The sequence below is a fragment of the Bufo bufo genome, chromosome 8 (genome assembly GCF_905171765.1).
Source record: "Bufo bufo chromosome 8, aBufBuf1.1, whole genome shotgun sequence".
Classification (NCBI taxonomy): domain Eukaryota; kingdom Metazoa; phylum Chordata; class Amphibia; order Anura; family Bufonidae; genus Bufo; species Bufo bufo.
In genome coordinates this window covers 34,426,184-34,447,012 of record NC_053396.1, presented here as the reverse complement: position 1 = coordinate 34,447,012, position 20,829 = coordinate 34,426,184, and the positions used below count along the sequence as shown (strand labels likewise).

The following is a 20,829-nucleotide window of genomic DNA, read 5'->3' as shown; positions in this document are numbered from 1 at the left end:
AACAGCTCTGGTAGACATTCCTGCAGTCAGCATGCCAATTGCACGCTCCCTCAAACGTTGCAACATCTGTGGCATTGTGCTGTGTGATCAAACTGCACATTTCAGAGTGGTCTTTTATTGTGGGCAGTCTAAGGCACACCTGTGCAATATTCATGCTGTCTAATCAGCACCTCGATATGCCACACCTGTGAGGTGGGATGGATTATCTCGGCAAAGGAGAAGTGCTCACTAACACAGATTTAGACAGATTTGTGAACAATATTTGAGAGTAATGGGTCTTTTGTGTATGTAGAAAATGTTTAAGATCTTTGAGTTCAGCTCCTGCAAAATGGAAAAAAAACCAAAAGTGTTGCTTTTTTTATATTTTTGTTCACTGTATGTATTTGATATGTAAAATGTGTTTTTTTTTTTTTTTTTTTTTTTTCTTTTGTGCAATGGTTTTTCAGGGTTTAGGGTCGCCATAGATGTTTTGATGTACTGAGGGTATTTTTTTTGTTCATTCATTCAGTTGTATATGTACTATAATACTAAATACGATGTGTTTTTTTTTTTTTTTTTTTACCAGTTCATCTCTTCTAGCATAAAAGAGTGTTTCCTCAGCGGAAGTGAAAATTGTCTCCTAGAACAGATTGATTTCCTGGTTGGTGAAGTTTACAGTTTAGAAGGGCTTTACCAGAAAGCTTGGTTGGAGAGCCATAAGGTACTAACCCAGCCCCCCATGCCAATGATGGTAATGTGTGTCTCACTTTAAAAAAAAATCTGTTTAAAGGTGTGTTCTGGGAATTGTTAATAACTATTCTCAGGATAGAGTAAATAGTTAGGGGGCACTCGGCTATCTGGGATCAATGGATATTCAATACAATATTAATTTATAATGTAATAAATGTATTAAACTATATATGTAAATGGAATTACAATTGTAATATCATCCACATCAGATAACAATAACCTTTCACAATTATAAAAAGGCACCAATAAAATACATACATATACTATACTAATATAAAAAAGAAATATGCAATATACACATATAGGTACACCTAAAATACGCAGTCTTGGGTTAAGACTGTTCAGAGAGCTCCTAATGAAGAAGCGCTGATTTGTACGTGAATGATTTTTGTGGCTGTCCTCCAACTTAGCAAATACAGACCAATATATTCCAGTGCTCAGTCACAAACTGCTGATTCACAAGAGGTTAATGGTGTAAACTATATGACAAAAGTAGCAGCACTGTATATTATGAAAATGTCAATAGATAACCCCTACAGTTGTAAATCAGTACCCGAATTCCAGTGCACTAATTCGTCACTTATATTTCAAATCGGGGTATCAAAAAATGAATGTATAAATAAATTCGATGCGTATATTCGGTACGCTATACATAAATTCGATGTAGATAATTTAATTCGATGCATGCAGTTATGGATATATTCGGTACGTATATTCAGTACATTACCCTTCCACGTGCCGCATACATTAATTCGATCCTCCTAGGTCAGAAGATATCTCCGTACGGTAAGAACGCCAACTTGGTATGAAGGACCTTCCTGTTGGGTCACGTGTAGACTGATCAAATGATCTGCTTTGTCCACGTGTTCCAATATGGGGCGGAGTTAGGAGATGGTATCGGAGGCTGTGATTTGTGACAGCCTAAAACAACTCAGTTTTTATGGTAGTAAGGCGCGCGCCTATTTGTTGATCACTCCGCTTGAGTAAATGGATCATTTAGAAGTAGTTTTGGAGACTTTTTCCTCTCTCAATAAGGCCATACAATATCACGGCTTTTCCGGATCCTATAGCTGCTTGTCACCAAACGCGTTTCGGGGTCCGAACTTGCCCCTTCCTCAGTGGTTAAACTGAGGAAGGGGCAAGTTCGGACCCCGAAACTCGTTTGGTGACAAGCAGCTATAGGATCTGGAAAAGCCATGATATTGTATGGCCTTATTCTCCCCTGTGCCCCCCTTGATTCTGCAGTGTTTAGTTTTCTGGACACAGTCGGCCTCCTTCCTCTTGGTAGCTAAAAATATACTCCCTTTTTACTTTCCCTAGAAATCTCTATTGGCTGCTCTGCTGTGAACAGAGTATTAATGGGATGCTCAACCTGTGGCCCTCCAGCTGTTGCAAATCTACAATTCCCAGCATGCCCTAAAAGCTGTAGGTTGTTCAGGCATAATAGGAGTTGTAGTTTTGCCGCAGCGGGAGGGCAACAGATTGGGCATCACTATGCAGGAACCTTGCTGTGGAGAAAGTGACTGACCTTGCATAACCACCAGCACTCGGCACATTAGGTGGTCGTGTACATTTCTAAACACTATGAACCATAGTTGGCACCATACTATGTAAATAAATGTCTTAACTCGGTGCTGGATATTTTAACAGCATGTTATGTGCCATGATTGTTCATTTTTGATGAATTATACAATGATTATGATAACTTGTAACAATGTCTCACTTCTTGTTGCATTAGTTGGCAGAGGACGTAAGGAAATGTTTACTGCCCCTCGGACAGTCTTTGAAAGGTTACTTGGACAAATGCAGACAATTTTGGGTAATTTTATTTAGTGTACACAAATTCTACAGACTCGACAAATAAGGCTATTTTCACACCTGCGTTGGGTGCTGATCCGTCTTGTATCTGCACAGACGGATCCGCACCTATAATGCAAACTATTGTATCCGTTCAGAACGGATCCATTTGCATTTTTTTTTTTTTTAAAGTCTAAGTCAAAACGGATCTGTCCTGACTTACTTTGAAAGTCAATGGGGGATGGATCCGTTTTCAATTGCACCATATTGTCTCAGTGAAAACTGATCCATTTCCATTTACTTTCATTGTCAGGACAGATCCGTTTTGCAGCGTTTTGGTGTCCGCATCCAGAGCGGAATGGAGGCTGAACTGAGGCAAACTGATGTATTCTGAGCGGATCCTTATCCATTCAGAATGCATTGGGGCTAAACTGATCCGTTTTGAACCGTTTGTGAGAGCCTTGAAACGATTCTCACAAATGGAATTCAAAACACCAGTGTGAAAGTAGCCTAAGGCTACTTTCACACTTGCGGCAGGACGGATCCGACATGCTGTTTACCATGTCGGATCCGTCCTGTGGCTATTTCGCCGTGCAGCCGGACCGCCGCTCCGTCCCCATTGACTATAATGGGGACGGGGGCGGAGCACGGCGGTGCACGGCGAAAGGCCGCCAGACTAAAATTACTGCATGTCAGGCTTTTTAGTCCGGCGGCTTTCGCCGTGCACTGCCGTGCTGCGCCGGAGCTCCGCCCCTGTCCCCATTATAGTCAATGGGGACGGAGCGGCGGTCCGGCGCCACGGCAAAATAGCCACAGGACGGATCCGACATGGTGAACAGCATGTCGGATTCGTCCTGCCGCAAGTGTGAAAGTACCCTAAGACATCACCTATGTTAAAATGTTGTATGATTCTGAGACCAGAAAAACCTTCCTCAAAGCAAACCCTGAACTTGCAGGACCTGATCCCATCATCAGCACTAGATCTGTAGCTCCTGCACGAAGCCATGAAATAGCTGTGGACACAGATGTGAAGGGCATGTTTATTACTGTACACCCCAGGAACTAGAGTTGGTCAGTCAGTACTGGCCTTGGGTTCAAAGTCTTGTGGAGGATTATTTTAGTGCCCCTGCCTCCTATAATAGAAAAATATGACCAGTCAACAAAGTGTCCAACTTCCATGGTATAATCGCCCTTCTCCTCCCCGCTTCCCAGGTATAATGTACCCAGTTTCCTCCAGGTCCCTCTCTATAGATGGTATTTCTCTTATCCAACCTGTTACGCCATGCCTCTTCTCTACCTTTGCAGCAGCAGAAATCGACTTGTATCAACTGTTCTGACATCTCTCTTGGAGGGAAGAGAGAGTAGAGATGTTGTCATGATGTGGAGGTGCTGGGCATGAATGGCACCCCCTGGACTGCCAATGTATGCAGTAATTCTTGCCAAAACAGTGCAGTAGTCAAAATCGAATTCTTTATGCCAGGGGTCAGCAATGGGGATGAGAGAACTCGTGTAACTCGACCCCGAACCTCATTGAAGTCAATGGGGACCTAAACTTCACTTTATTTTCCGTTCTAACATGGTTATATCGGAAAATGTCATTTTTAAGACAATGCAAAAGAATATGGCCAGTTAGGAGTAAAAAACAAACAAAAAAAAACTCACCTCATCCACTTGATCGTGCTGCAGCAGTCTCTTCTATCTTCATTCAGCAGGACCTGCCAAAAGAACCTGGAATGTGCACGATGATGTCACCGCGCTCTCCAACGTGATGAGCGTGGTGACATCATCGCATACATCGCAGGTCTTGCTGAATGAAGATAGAGGAGATCCTGCAGTGCAATTAAGTGGATGAGGTGAGTTGTGGTGTTTATTTTTTATTTTTTTAGCATTCTGTCTTAAGAATAGTATTTTCCCTTACTATAAAATCACCCCGAACACCTGAACTCGCAAAGTTCGGTACGCACTTTATGCTCTGTTCACTTTTATGGGATTTCATAGAAAAGTTGAGCAGCTGTGCATGCTGACAATTGTAGTTTAACAACAGTTGGAGAGCCGTAGGTTGGTGGCCCTTTTTTATGCTGTAATTACAGATACTGACAATGTACAATTCCTCTCTGGCTCGTTTTTTTTTAAGACGCCTGTTATTTATCTCCTGATGTTTTTTTCTATTTCTATTTCTATTCAGATGCAATTCCTATCTATGAAGGGCCAGAAGCAAGATTTTACCCGGGATCTTTCCCTCCACTACTTCTATAAAGTAATTGCCCAGCATCTAAGAAACGTTGTCATGGATTGGAAGGAACTTACCGCCAAATGTATGCAATATATGACAGGTATGATGGTCAGTTACACGTAGTGACTAAAATGGTCAGGCTTTGGGGGCAAGAAGCCATGGTATAAAGCACTCAGAAGCGGTCTTTAATCAATAGGGCAGAAACATTGCTTATTATCATAATGCATTAAATTTGTATACATTTTTATTTTTATTTTTTTTCAAGAAATGTAAATCTACATATTTTAGATGTACAATATTTTCTTTAGTAAGAACATATAAAATATCCATAGAGCATTATCTACACTGTCTGCAATACAAAGAAGATGTCACCTGTCATTTAATGGGTTTTCCCACAGTTGACATGTTACCTATCCATAGGGATAGGTGATAAGTGTCTGGTTGCACCCCACTGCTGGCATCCTTATCAATTGCTAGAATGGGGCTCCAGAACCCTCAATTCCTTCTCGTAGTCATGCACCCTGCTGCTCTATTCTATGTCTATGGACTGGTGAAAACGGGCAAGTAGAGTGCTCTGCTGTTTTCATCAGCCCCAAAGACATTGAATGTAGCCCCGTTGTTCCTCCTCACTGTGCAACTGCAGTGAAGGGGGGTGGGGGGCTGGACTCCCATTCTTGTGATCAACAGGCTCCCAGCAATCAGACATTTCCATGATAAATATTCATGATGCAAAAACATCTTTAAGTTTCCTCTTCTCGAATGATAAGATGTCATGTCTCAGTCTGCACAGTGAAGCTGATTGTAATTGAAAGATCTTAGACTTTTGGTTCATGACACATAATGAGCCTTATCAACACTGCAACAGAAAACATCTACCGTATGTTGACCCCTTAGAATGGAATAACCCTTTAAGCTTTACTTATTAGTTACTGAGACTCATAATGCCTAGATGTACAGTATGCAGTTGTTTGGTTGTTTTAGGAAATCAAGCTAAATGCACGTCTCAGATGTAGGGACCGCATCTATTAAACTTTTATGGCAAATCCTTTGGATATGCTGTGGTAGTCTGAGATGGAAATATACAGTGAATTTAAACAGAGTAGTTTAAGAAATGAAAACCAAGCTTTTACTGGTTGTGGTGGCCAACAAGATGAAGGAATCATTTCCTCTGACTCATTTACAAAATGTAATCTGTGTCTCTCAGATCTTTAGTCAACTTATAACATGTTGCCTAGTGGTGTAACTTCTGGTGTTCTACCACTTGAAATAATTTTCTTGATTTTACAGATGGAGCTATGGACTTTTTGACAATGAAGCAGGACTTAGAGGACTTTTTCAAAAGCGCTTCTCTGTCAGCCAAAGCCTTTTCCTCTTTGTGCAAGGAGACTGACGACCACCAACAAGACTCTGGCCTGTCACTGGTGATGAAGGAGATTGAGGCAGCTGTCCCTGAACTGCATTCTTCAGCAGGAGATTTATTACGGCTAATTAAGGTGCTGGGAGGTGTTAATTGTCTTAATTCCGGGATGTTACTCAAAACCAACAATAGGCAATTTGCTGGGGGTCCTAGAGCTGACCTCGGCATTCATATGTGGGGCAGAAGCAGAGACTCTGTAAGAGTGGCTGTAGCAAAATGGAACTATGAAGCCCTTCTGAGGGAAAACATGAACTTTGAGAGAAAGAAAACGGTGTAATATGACCAGCTGGATCAGTGGTGGATTTGTAGACACTTGGAAGCTTATAAAATGCCGTTAATATTACAAATACTCTTGCACTCTTCTTGATGTATCAATGGAAATGCATTAAACTAATAAATTTAATATTTAAAATGGAGAATGAGACAACCTGTAAAAAGTTGAAAAAGGGATTTTCAGCCAGGTTCTTGCACTACTTGTAGGTATTGATCCATCATGTTTACTCTTTATGGTGTTGTATGGTATTGTATTGCTATGTATTGTCCTTTCCTATATTTTCTACCCCTTTAATAATATTTAACTAGCTTTCAGGCTCATTAATCGACTACTTTATTTGTACGTCTAAGTAATATACAGGTAATAAAGAATTAATTCACCATTATGATATGTAAGGATTCATTGAAGTTTATATGTAAGTTTATATGCTATTATGACTACTTCTAGCACTGGTTCATTTCTCCTTGGCATTCTCTGGTAGGTTTTGATGACCAGAGGGGCTATAAATGGGCACATGTTTACAGTTTTGCATCTCTTATCTCATATGATCAGTGTGCAGTGGACATCTGCAGGAAAACTCTACCCAACATCTTCATGTTTCCTGTTCTGTAGATCATCAGGCGGCTTTTGCATGACTATTCAGTTGGAAATTTTCTTCATTGAATTGCAGAAGTTCCCAGCACAATCAGTGACCGGGAGGGCATTATGTGGTTTCTTTTTCTACAGTCTGTGAATAGAATTTGGAAGATGTCCTTCAAATGCATAACTGTAAACCGTGCCTGAGTTTGCTTCTGTCAATGGGGACAACTTTTATGTAGGATCATCTTTGAAGATACCCTAGGAAATCTAGCAGTTCTGAAATAGTCTTATAAGCCCCATTACAAGAATATATGGAAATGCATATAGTCTCAGAATGGGGCATGTGACATAGAAGAACCCATATTGATTAACCAGTTTTATCTGGGTTGGAATTAGTTAATGGTCATTTCCGGGTTAGAAATATCCCCCCTCCAGATATAGCGACACTCTTCCAATGGCCATATGTGGTATTGCAGTTAATCCTCATTGGATAAGCTACAATACCAGGCAGAGTCCATAGACAACAGCAGCATGGTTTCTGGAGAAAGTGATTATACAGTATGTCAATATGGAAATGTAACGCTGCGAATCTACCGCATTTGTGATTTTTCTAGTCGCAAACTGCATTTTACAGCACAATTGCCAAGTCTTCGAAGAGGAGGGTGAGACTGAGGCAGAGTGAGGATGTTGCAAGGGCAGGTCCATTGACACAGGGGAGTTCATCACTAATTCATCATTATTTATGCCAGAAACGGTATGCCTCTCCACAGGAAGTACATTGTGACCAAAATCTCTGCATTATACACCATAGCATTAAAAGCGTAATGGTTGTGGCCATGTTGTGGTTGAGTACCATGTGGCCACACAGAGTGTTTAAAAAAAAAAAAAAAGTTTACAGTAAAGTCCCTTTTCCTTTTGATCAAGCAGTTTTTAATAAGAAATAAAAAAAGACAGATTAGATATCGCCGCATCCATAATGAGCGGCTCTATGAAAATATCACATGACCTACCCCCTCAGGTGTGTGCCGTAAAATGAACTGCCAAAACGGTTGTAGTGTAGTGATCAAAAAATGTTGTACCCGAAAATGGTACTAATAAAAAAAGTCAACTCTTCTCTCAAAACGGCCCCATACACAATACCATCGGCAGAAAAAAAATGGCTTTCAGAAAATGGAGACACAAAAACATGATGATTTATTTTATTTTTTTAAATGCTTTATGTAAAAGTGAAACAAACAAAAAAATTAGACCTATTTGGTATTGTTGCATCCGTAACAACCTGCTCTTTAAAAATTACACATGATCTATCCTTTCAGGTGAACGCTGTATAAAAAAACAAAAAAATAAAATTGGTGCCAGAATAGCTATTTGTTGGTTACCTTAATATTGAGCGATCAAAATAGCACCAATAAAACTGTCCCCTTATCCCATAGTTTCCAAAAAGGTCTTCAAATGCGACATAGCAACTTAAATTTACTGTATCCCAGTGAAATATGCCCTCCAAAATCCATATGTTGCTCCTTCCCTTTTGCACCCTGCAGTGTGCTCATACAGCAGTTTACGGCCACATATGGGGTGTTTCTGTGCACTGCAGAATCATAATAATAAATATTGAGTTTTGTTTTGCTGTTGACACTCGTTGCTTTACAGGAAAAAAATGTATAAAAATTAGTGTTGATCGAGCACCAAAGTGCTCGGGTGCTTTGGGATGCTGGTCTGTAGAGCACCTGAGCACAATGGAAGTCAATAGGAGAACCAGAGCATTAAACCAGGGACCCCCTGTTCTGAAGAGGAGAGGGTGTCTGGTTCACAGGAAAAGGTCAGAAATTGATGGAAACACCACTGAAATTCTTCGGGAACAGCATGGGGAGGATGTCTGGATGCATCTTGGACTCCAACGTCGCTGCTGGGAACGATGTTGTCAGAGTAGCACGCCACTTTTACAGACTGACAATAATATGCACAAAACCAAAGAAAATAGATTTTAGAGGAAAAATTGTTAGGAAAAATTCTTTCTTGTATATAAAGTGCAAGTGCTGCCAAAAATTACAAGGGAGAGGCACTCCGATACAACCTGTAGATCACATAAAGGAGGGCCTCATTCACATTGTGGTACAATTGTTCAGGTAGTGGGACTCCTACACTCATAAAGCCTATGTACTAAGTGAAAGGGTTGCCAAAAATTTCAAGGAACCAGCACTACAATACACCCTTTATTACACATAAAGGAGGGCATCATACACACCCTTGAAAAATTGATTGGCCTGCTGGTGACCCTCAAAAACATTAGGGGTGAGGGTCTGATGCTGAGGTGACTCTCTAAAACATTAGGGGCGAGTGCCTGCTGCTGATCTGACCATCTAAAGCATTATGGGCGAGGGCCTGCTGGTGACCATCTAAAACATTTGGAGTGAGGGCAACCTAACAAGCATGTTGATGTGATGCAGGAGGAGGAGGACGCGAAAAGGAAGATTGAACCATATAGCCTTGTTTGTGGTGGAAGGGGTGCATGGGAATACAGTGTATTCAATACACCATGAAAGCCACATTTAGAGTGCCTTTATGTTCAGCCGCTTTCCTCTGGTGGAGTAGAGAAGTCAGAGGTAATCCAGGCCTTGTTTATTTCGACATCCGCCCGTCAACCTGTCAGCATTCTTAGTTGACGGGCGGATGCGCTTATAAGTTATGTCCCCAACAGCACTAAACACCCGCTCTAACAAAACGCTAGCGGCAGGCCAGGCCAGCACCTCCAACGCGTAGAGCGCCAGTTCATGCCACGTGTCCAGCTTGGACACCCAATAGTTGTAAGGCACACAGGGATCACTGAGGATGCTGACACTGTCTGCTACGTACTCCTTCACCATCTTCCAAAACTTTTCCCTCCTTGTGACACTAGGCTGCGCATCAGGGTAAGGGTGCTGGCGGGGTGTCGTGAAACTGTCCCAGGCCTTGGAGAGTGTTGCCCTGCCTCTGTTGGAACTGCTGTGTGCTCCCCTAGTCTCCTCTGTTGCCCAAGAAACTACGTACTCTGCTCCTTGGAGCAGTTTTTTCCACAAGGACCTTCTCGTATTGCACCATTTTGCTAGTCCTCTCCACCACAGGAATGAGAGATAAGAAATAATTTTTGTAGTGGGGGTCGAGAAGGGTGAACAACCAGTAATCGTGTTGGCCAAAATGCGTATAATGCGAGGGTCACGGGAAAGGCATTAAATCCAGCCATGTATGCCAGAGTCCCAACAGACAAGACGTCGCTGTCCTCATCAGGAGGATGACTCTCAATCTCCTCATCCTCTTCGGCCCATCTACGCTGAACAGATGGAATAAACCTGCTATGGGTACTACCCTCTGTGGCGGAGGTAACCGTCTCCTGCACCTCCTCTTCATAGTCATCCAATTCGCGCTGAGAAAACGAACTGAGGGTGGTTTGGCTATCACCCTGTGTACTGTCTTCCCCCATTTCCACCTCTTCCACATGCAAAGTGTCCGCCTTCATTGTGAGCAGCGAGCGTTTCAGTAGACACAGAAGTGGGATGGTTACGCTGATAATAGCTGCATCGCCGCTCAACATCTATCAGACATCTGTGCCCACTCGCCGCTTGTGAAGAGCGGAAGCTGACTGGAAAGGCGATGACCATGTTTCAGCTGGTATTCCACTACTGCCCTCTGCTGCTCACAAAGCCTGGCCAACATGTGGAACGTGGAGTTTAGCGCGTGCTCATGTCACACAACAGTCGGTGAGCTGGCAATTGCTGCTGCAGCATTACAAGATCGGCGGCAGCTGTAGATGACTTTCGGAAATGGGCACACACGCGGCGCAACTTCAGCAGTAGCTCAGGCAAATTGGGGTAGGTTTTGAGAAACCGCTGAACCACTAAATTGAACACGTGAGCTAGGCATGGTATGTGTGTGAGCTTGCCCAGCTCCAAAGCCGCCACCAAGTTACGGCCATTATCAGATCCAACCATGCCTGGTTGTAGGTTGAGTGTCAAGAGCCACAGCTCAGTCTGGTCCCTTATACCCTGCCACAGCTCTGCGGCAGTGTGCTGTTTGTCACATAAGCAAATTAGTTTCAACACGGCCTGTCACTGCTTCCCCACTGCAGTGCTACACTGCTTCCAGCTACTGACTGATGGCTGACTGGTGCTGCAAGATGATAATTCAGAGGTGGAAGTGGAAGGGGAGGTGGGGGGGGGGGGGGGGGGGGCAGCCACTAATGTAGGTTCTGGCAGAAATCCTGATGGAAGTAGAGCCCGCAATCCTTGGCGTTGGTAGCCCCAGTGCCATCCCAGAGTACGACTCTCTCCTGGCCTCCACAACGTTCACCCAGTGTGCCATCAGGGAAATGTAGCGTCACTGGCCAAAAGCACTTGTCCATGTGTCAGTCGTTAAGTGGACCTTCCCAATAACTGCGCTGGTCAGGGCACGGGTAATGTTACGGGACACATCTGGTGTAAGGTGGGGATGGCACACTGGGAAAAATAGTAGCGGCTGGGGACTGAGTAATGAGGGACGGCTGCCGAAAGCCTCAGTGTCCACAAGCCTAAACGGCAACATTTCCAGGGCCAGCAATTTGGAAAGGTGCGCATTTAGTGCTATGGCCTGTGGGTGGCTGGGTATTTGCGCTTTCGTTCAAAGGCCTGGGGTATGGACATCTGTACACTAAGCTGGGAAAAGTGGATGTGCTTGCAAAGGTCCAGGTGCAGGGCGAGAGGCATCCGGGGCTGCGTCTTGGACAAGGGATTGGCCAGCACGTAACACAGGGGAAGAGGAGGCTAGTGTTCACACCCCTGCTCATTTTGGTACGGCACAGGTTGCCAATGACAATTCTTTTATCGTCCACACTTTCCTCAAAAAAGTGCCAGACTGCGGAACACCTACCTCTTGGCAATGGAGATTGCTGCAAGGGGGTGCTCCGGGGAACAGTTGTGGGCTTGTTTGGTGTTGCCTGACTTCTCCCTTTTGCCACCCCACTGCGTCTTCCAGGCTGTTGCGGTGCTGCAGATCCCTCCCCTCTGTACTGCTGTCCTCGCTCAGCTTGCCACCTTCCCAGGTTGGGTCAGTGATTTCATCGTCCACCACCTCCTCTTCCACTTCCTCACTCTGGTCATCCTCCTGACTTGTTGACCTAACAAGAACCTCACTTATTGCCAACTGTGTCTCCTCATCATCATCAACCTCTTGAGACCCTAATTGCCGTTGACTTATTGGCAACTGTGTCTCATCATCATCATCTACCTCGTGAAACACTAATTGCCGTTCCCCACCGTCATTTTCTTCTGACTGTGGATGCTCAAGAGTTTGGGAAGCAGTGCACAAGGTCTCCTCATGTCCCTCTTCAAGTGGGCTTGGCGAGAGGCCCAAATCAAGGAATGGCGATGAAAAAAGAGCTACTCGGAATATCCGAGTATGGGATCATTTGTTTGCTAACATTCTCTATGGTGGGAGGAAGGAGGATCCGGTTGAGGATTGTTGACCAGACTCTTGGCTACTGAGACTGGACTTTGTCCCCTGGAGACAGGGTGGTGCTTAACCGACTGGAAGAATTATCTGCTGCAATCCAACCGACCACCTGGTCACACTAGTATGACTTCGAGAGTGGTGTCCTGCGCCGCCCTGCAAACTGGGACATGAAGCTAGGTATCGTGGATGAGTGTGTTTCTTGTGCTCTGGCAGCAGGCACAGTTTCACCGCGCCCAGGGCCACGGCCTCTGTGTGCACCATCAGCAGCACGGCCACTTCTACGTCCCTTACTGCTCTCCTTGAGCATATTAAATATATATATAAATATATATATATATATATATATATATATATATTTGCAAGTATGTCACACGTACAGTAGCGCAGGTTTTGTAAGTGTATGCACAAATAAATTACACTGAATGTCAAATATTTAGGATGCGCAAACATTATACAGGAGATGTAGTGCAGGTAATATCTCTGTCACCAACGGCTAAGAAAAAATTACACTGTCACAGATATTTAGGATGCGCAAATGTAACACAACAGATGTAACAGAGCTTGTGTCACTGTCAACAGCGGCCAAACAATTGCATGCAATTTAGCGCAGGTTGCGCTAATATATATTGCTTAAAAGGACTTTTGGGTCTCTAACACCTTTCAACACTAAACACTGCCAAAAAAAAAACAAAACTATTCCTGTCCCTACACTATCTGTCCCTTCTGCTGCAGCTTGCCCTAACTAAGACTGAGTGGAACCACGTGTCATCAAGTGCTATATAGCACCCGATGACTCGTTCCGGCTAGCCAATCGCTGTAATGCCAGTAACCAACATGGCTACGGCATTACTGTGAGTGCCAGTACTTCCCCGCATGTTTATTGGCTTGTGAATTGCTAAGTTTGGTATGTACCTAGTGGCACTGTAGGGACAACCTAATGGTTAATATCTTGGCAAAATGTGTTGGATTACCAGGGTGATGGACCAGATCTGCCCCTGGTTAGTGTTAGGCCCCTTTCACACTAGCGAGTATTCCGCGCGGGTGAAATGCGTGATGTAAACGCATTGCACCCGCACGGAATCCGGACTCCTTCATTTCAATGAGGCTGTGTACAAGAGGGTTGGTTTTCACGCATCACTTGTGCGGTGCATGAAAATTGCAGCATGTTCTATATTATGTGTTTTTTACGCAACGCAGGCCCCATAGAAGTGAATGGGACCTGCGTGAAAATTGCATTACATCCGCAAGCAAGAGCGAATGTGATGTGTTTCTCACGGATGGTTGCTAAGAGATGTTTGTATACCTTCAGTTTTTTATCACGTGCGTGCAAAACGCATTAAATTGCATTGCCCCCGCGCGATAAAAACTGAACGCGATCGCATACTAAACTGAATGAACTTGCTTGCGAAATCGTGCATTTTTCACGGCATCTGGACCTAATCCACTCACGCTCGTCTGCAAGGGCCCGTAGAAGTTGTCTAGTCGAGCTGCAGACAATACCTACTTGTGCAAGCTCCTGACACCTAGGATCGAGTTTAGACAACCCTGGTCTGAGTCTGCAGTTGCCAAAGAAGCAACCATACTTCCCAAGTACCATTGAGAGAAGTAGTTTAAAAGGTGTAGAACCCCCAAAGCTGTGCATCGGATTCAGACCACAAGGTATTTAGCTTGTTTATGGCAAAAAGACTTTGCTGCTGTGAGAGAACATTGCAAAAGCACCCTACCACACTTTGAGACAGACTGGCCTCATGCCGGGAACTGCAGACATACTTAACAGGAACCTTGTTGCATGGCTGTGGTTCTGCTGAGTGAGAGACTGCAACGTGTCTTCAAAGAGAGAGTGCTGCTATTGGGAAAGGATTTCACTGTAAAATGCTTTGGAACTGCCGAATGTACTGTTACTCCCATTTTCACTTCAGTAAAGAGAGACTAATTTATTGAAGCTAACAAGCCCAGTTATGGACTCCATCATACATCTGCTGGCCCTTTGCCTCAGCCCTCCTGCTTTGCACCCTGACAAACTATCCACCACCACCAAGGGCACCAAATACCACCAGATAGGTGCCTTAAAGGTGTGCCCGAGGGTAGAAGGGTTGCGCTTTCCAGTCACTGTACTGCCCCAAGGAGTGCCAGAGGGGAGATTGCCACTGTGAGTACCACTACCACCAGCGTAGCTACTAACACTGCCATTTTTCTCACAGCACTTACACGAGGGCTCACTGCACCTCCAGAACTGACTACTCTCTTGCTGTCCAATCTATTCCACCCCTTGTATGATATCCCCATTATTATTAATATTTATTATTAAAGTGCCATTCATTCCATAGCGCTGTACATATGAAAAGGGGTGCACATACATAATACAGACAATTGCACTAAGCATGAACAAGACGAGTTACAAACCGGTACAGAAGGAGAGAGGGCCCCGCCCGCGAGGGCTTACAATCTACATAATGACCCATAAATAAAGTTTTGCTATCCATTATGGTGAATGCTGTAAAAAAAAAAACAAAAAAAAAAAAAAACGCAGCATTGCTTTTCTTTTTATACACTCAGTTCTAAAAAACAAAAATTGATACATGTATGTAACCCATCTATAATAGCTAAAAATGTATTCATCATTGAAATAAGACTCTGGGTTGCTGAGGAAATGTGTCTATTTTGGATATTTCTGTGTTTTACTTGTCAGATACAAGACTGGATCTCTGCAGACAAAGTTCTCGAATGCGATCTTATAACCGAACACTCATTCTATCAATTATTATGTAAGTCATACTACATGTAATTGGGATGGTAGAACTGTCTATCTTTTTACTACCCTGTAAATCTGACCTCCTCTTATTGTCTGCTCTGGGTGATGTCAGTTAGGGCAGGGTCCCTGATGTGAACCAGTCTGCTAGTCTTCTGGCTGTCTCTTTGCTCACTCACTTCTTGGCAGAATGACATGAAGTTTGCATCTCTGCTAACTTACACTGGAATTGCAAGCATGCAGAGGACTAGTTGAAGCACGTATGCAGAGCACATGGCGGAGAAACAAGGCACTTTCTCTACTGCTTTTTTCAGCTGAAAGAAATAGTGGTTCCTGGAATTTGGATTTCACAACTTCCAAGGTTGGTGTATCACTTGCATCATGTGGTGGTAGCATGACTACTGCTGACTCAATTCTAGACCTGTGTTCAGGCTCCTTTCATTTGTATGTGTTTTTATTTTTATTTTTTTTGTGGTGTTTTTATCTTCACACGTGTATTTTTTCATAAAACTGTTTCCAAAACTTTGACTCTAAGTACAGTCCCTGATGGTAAAATTTTCCTTGGAATTTTTGTTTGTATTCACCAGATTCATAAAAATCCCCAAATTCTTGTTCATACCGTATATGTACTTTTTTTTTTTAAATTACAATCCTTAAACATTTCACGATGGAACTGAAAACAACAAAACATGAACATAGATCACAATTCTAAAACTGTTTTGTTGACAAATGGCCAGTATGTGTTGCCTCCTAGTGGTTATTTTTAACATTGTGAACTCTGAATATCGTAGTTTTTTTTTATTATTATAAAGGAGTTATAATGATAGGTGATAAATATTAGATAGATTTTGCACACCCCTGTCCATGATTCTGACAACAGTGGGTCTCCAAGTGCCTTCTCTGAATGGTACAATAGTGTTCACATCGGTCTACTGCTCCATTCACTTCTATGGGGCTGAAGTAGGCAGTGCTTTGGTGCATCTCCCTCCAGTAAAGAATAAGATAAAGGCTGGCTTATGAAATCCAATTCTTAACCATAAGTTGTGCCTGTGAGAGAAATGTATTATCTGCCAATATTCTTCCCAGATGGATCAGACAAGTAAAAATGCAACAACGTGGTTTCATATTTTGCTGCCCCCATAGATACTACATTTTCAACTCTGAAATCAAATTCCAAAAAGAAAAATCTTACCTCTACGAACAGTATATGGACTTCTTTATCAATGATATGTAAAAAAGGCAGCCTGGTTGCGCGATTTGGGGCAACTGGAAACAATGACATTTGGTGTAGATACGGCAGCTCCGCGGAAAAAAGGGGGATGGAGGGGGGGATGGGGGGGTTAAAAAATAAGAGGGAAACTTAGTATAAGATGAGATGATGTTACTATTGTTCTGTGATATTGAAATGGAAGATTGTAGATCTCTATCTTTTGGAAAATAAAACATATATATATATAAAAAAAAATGTAAATGTGAATAGCTTGAAATGGTTGTGTACTCTTAAACTGAGCTACAATAAAATTGCTGTGTGTTACTAATAGAGATGAGCGAATCGAAGCTGACAAAGTGGAATTCTATTTGAATTTCAGGAAAAATTCTATTCGCAATTAATGCGAATTTCCTTGCACTTCGTGGTAACGAATCACAATTTTTCCTAAAATGGCGGGTACAGGTGTGAGGAAATGGGGCAAAGAACTGTGGAAAGGCTGGGTGACCCATAATGCCATGCATGCAGCCAATCAGCAGCAAGCCAGCCCTGTGCTGTCACAGCCCTATAAATAAGGCGGCCATCTTAGATTCAGACATTTTCCAGCATTCTGAATGCAGGGACAGACGTGAGAAGCCGCTAGGGACAGCAATCTGAAAAACTTCATTGTGAAAAACAAAACTGAAAAAAAAAAACATTTATAAGAGCAGAGAAAGGATAGGGAGGAATCATTTCAGAGCATCTTAGTGCAGGGAGAGATGTCAGAAGGCGCTAGGGACAGTGCTAGAAAAGCGATTTACAAGTGCATAGAAGGGGGGAATCATTTCACAGCATCTTAGTGCTGGTAGAGACATCAGAAGGCGCGAAGGACAGTGCTAGAAAAGCGATTTACAAGTGCAGGGAAAGATTATTTGGGGATCCAAATAGCCATTATACAGCTCTGTCATTCCAGCAATTTGTTCTTGTTATTGGGGTGCAAGTGCTATGTTGAAAAGCCTTTAGTGGCCTATTTTACTACAAAAAGAAAAATGTATACGCACTTCACTGTTGCAGTTATTTGTGGTCAAAGTGTTCAGTAGCCTATTTCAGTACAAAAAGAAAAATATATATACGCACTACACTGTTGCTGTTATTTGTGGTGAATGTGTTTAGTGGCCTATTTCAGTACAAAAAGAAAAATATAGATGCACTTCACTGTTGCAGTTATTTGTGGTGAATGCGTTTAATGGCCTATTTCAGTACAAAAGTATAAATATATTCTCAGTTCACTTCTGCTGTTATGTTTTGAAAGCATTTAGTGGCCTATTTCAGTACAAAAAGAAAAATATATACACATTTCACTGTTGCAGTTACAGTATTTGTGGTGAAAGCGTTTAGTGGCCTATTTCAGTACAGAAAAAAAAAAATATATATATATATATATATATATATACCCACTTTACTGTTGCAGTTATTTGTGGTCAAAGCATTTAGTGGCCTATCTCAGTACAAAAAGAAAAATATATTCTCAGTTCACTTCTGCAGTTATATGTGGTGAAAGTGTTTAGTGGCCTATTTCAGTACAAAAAGAAAAATGAATTATATAGAAAGGAAGGCACTCTTATATCTGGTGTTTTATCAAGTAGGAAAATATTAATTTATTCAGATAAAATAACCGAACTATTTGAACATTAAAAAATATATAAAAAATATTGAGGGAGAGGGAAAAAAAAATATATATAGTGTAACTGTCTTTTATCTCTATCAGTGACCTGTAGCCGTGATCTGTAATTGTTCTGTGAGGGTATAACTATTAATGAAGCTCAGTACTCATGGAAAGAGATGCAGGCAGAATGCATTAGCATTGCATATGCAAAATAGAAACTTCGGCTGGGTACATGAAGTAATTGCCAAATGCGAAAAAGATAAACAGATAAAAAATACAAGATTAAAAACAAAAAATTACAAATATATTATAAATATATTAATAATATATTTATAATTTTTTGGTTTTCAATCTTATATTTTTTATCTTTTTATCTTTTACGCATTTAGCAATTACTTCATGTACCCAGCCGAAGTTTCTATTTTGCATATGCAATGCTGATGCATTATGCCGGAACCTTTTTCCGTGAGTACTGAGCTTCAATAATAGTTATACCCTGACAGAACAATTACAGATCACGGCTACATGTCACGGATAGAGATAAAGACAGTTACACTATATTTTTTTCAATTTCTTTCTTTTTTCCTCTCCCTCAATATTTTTTATAGATTTTTTTAATGTTCAAATAGTATGGTTATTTTATCTGAATAAATTATTTTTTCCTACTTAAACACCAAATATAAGAGTGCCTTCCTTTCTCTATAATTCATACTTGTTCTTTTTATTGGCGGGGCTGTCGCCTTTGGATAGTGCACCTGGTCCCTTGGTTATCTGTTGGTGGAGCAACCTACTATATAAATATATATATATTATTATTTTTTTCACCTAAAGAATTATTAGGAACACCTGTTCTATTTCTCATTAATGCAATTATCTAGTCAACCAATCACATGGCAGTTTCTTCAATGCATTTAGGGGGGTGGTCCTGGTCAAGACAATCTCCTGAACTCCAAACTGAATGTCAGAATGGGAAAGAAAGGTGATTTAAGCAATTTTGAGCGTGGCATGGTTGTTGGTGCCAGACGGGCCGGTCTGAGTATTTCACAATCTGCTCAGTTACTGGGATTTTCACGCACAACCTTTTCTAGGGTTTACAAAGAATGGTGTGAAAAGGGAAAAACATCCAGTATGCGGCAGTCCTGTGGGCAAAAATGCCTTGTGGATGCTAGAGGTCAGATGAGAATGGGGCAACTGATTCAAGCTGATAGAAGAGCAACGTTGACTGAAATAACCACTCGTTACAACCGAGGTATGCAGCAAAACATTTGTGAAGCCACAACACGCACAACCTTGAGGCGGATGGGCTACAACAGCAGACCCCACCGGGTACCACTCATCTCCACTACAAATAGGAAAAAGAGGCTACAATTTGCACGAGCTCACCAAAATTGGACTGTTGAAGACTGGAAAAATGTTGCCTGGTCTGATGAGTCTCGATTTCTGTTGAGACATTCAAATGGTAGAGTCCGAATTTGGCGTAAACAGAATGAGAACATGTATCCATCCTCTGATGGCTACTTCCAGCAGGATAATGCACCATGTCACAAAGCTCGAATCATTTCAAATTGGTTTCTTGAACATGACAATGAGTTCACTGTACTAAAATGGCCCCCACAGTCACCAGATCTCAACCCAATAGAGCAGCTTTGGGATGTGGTGAAACGGGAGCTTCGTGCCTTGGATGTGCATCCCTCAAATCTCCATCAACTGCAAGATGCTATCCTATCAATATGGGCCAACATTTCTAAAGAATGCTATCAGCACCTTGTTGAATCAATGCCACATAGAATTAAGGCAGTTCTGAAGGCAAAAGGGGGTCCAACACCGTATTAGTATGGTGTTCCTAATAATTCTTTAGGTGAGTGTGTGTGTATATACGTATGTATATGTATGTATGTGTGTATGTATGTGTATATATATATATATATATATATATACACTGCTCAAAAAAATAAAGGGAACACAAAAATAACACATCCTAGATCTGAATTAATTAAATATTCTTCTTAAATACTTTGTTCTTTACATAGTTGAATATGCTGACAACAAAATCACACAAAAAAAAAATGGAAATCAAATTTTTTAACCCATGGAGGTCTGGATTTGGAGTCACCCTCAAAATTAAAGTGGAAAAACACACTACAGGCTGATCCAACTTTGATGTAATGTCCTTAAAACAAGTCAAAATGAGGCTCAGTAGTGTGTGTGGCCTCCACGTGCCTGTATGACCTCCCTACAACGCCTGTGCATGCTCCTGATGAGGTGGCGGACGGTCTCCTGAGGGATCTCCTCCCAGACCTGGACTAAAGCATCTGCCAACTCCTGGACAGTCTGTGGTGCAACGTGACGTTGGTGGATAGAGCGAGACGTGATGTCCCAGATGTGCTCAATTGGATTCAGGTCTGGGGAACGGGCGGGCCAGTCCATAGCATCAATGCCTTCGTCTTGCAGGAACTGCTGACACACTCCAGCCACATGGGGTCTAGCATTGTCTTGCATTAGGAGGAACCCAGGGCCAACCGCATCAGCATATGGTCTCACAAGGGGTCTGAGGATCTCATCTCGGTACCTAATGGCAGTTAGGCTACCTCTGGCAAGCACATGGAGGGCTGTGCGGCCGTCCAAAGAAATGCCATCCCACACCATTACTGACCTAATGCCAAACCGGTCATGCTGAAGGATGTTGCAGGCAGCAGAACGTTCTCCACGGCGTCTCCAGACTCTGTCACGTCTGTCACA

The 20,829-nt window shown here is 42.3% G+C and overlaps 1 protein-coding gene across 1 annotated transcript in view; it reads left to right on the top strand.

Moving 5' to 3' along the window:
• The window catches only part of LOC120978039 (kinesin-like protein KIF14), a 129,270-nt gene extending 122,817 nt beyond the window's left edge, over window positions 1-6,453 (top strand). Inside the window, exons 27-30 of the mRNA XM_040406279.1 lie at window positions 566-700; window positions 2,468-2,548; window positions 4,712-4,859; window positions 6,047-6,453. Coding sequence (XP_040262213.1) covers window positions 566-700; window positions 2,468-2,548; window positions 4,712-4,859; window positions 6,047-6,453 — 771 coding nt within the window. The remainder of the gene's footprint in view (window positions 1-565; window positions 701-2,467; window positions 2,549-4,711; window positions 4,860-6,046) is intronic.
• The last annotated feature ends 14,376 nt before the right edge of the window (window positions 6,454-20,829 follow it).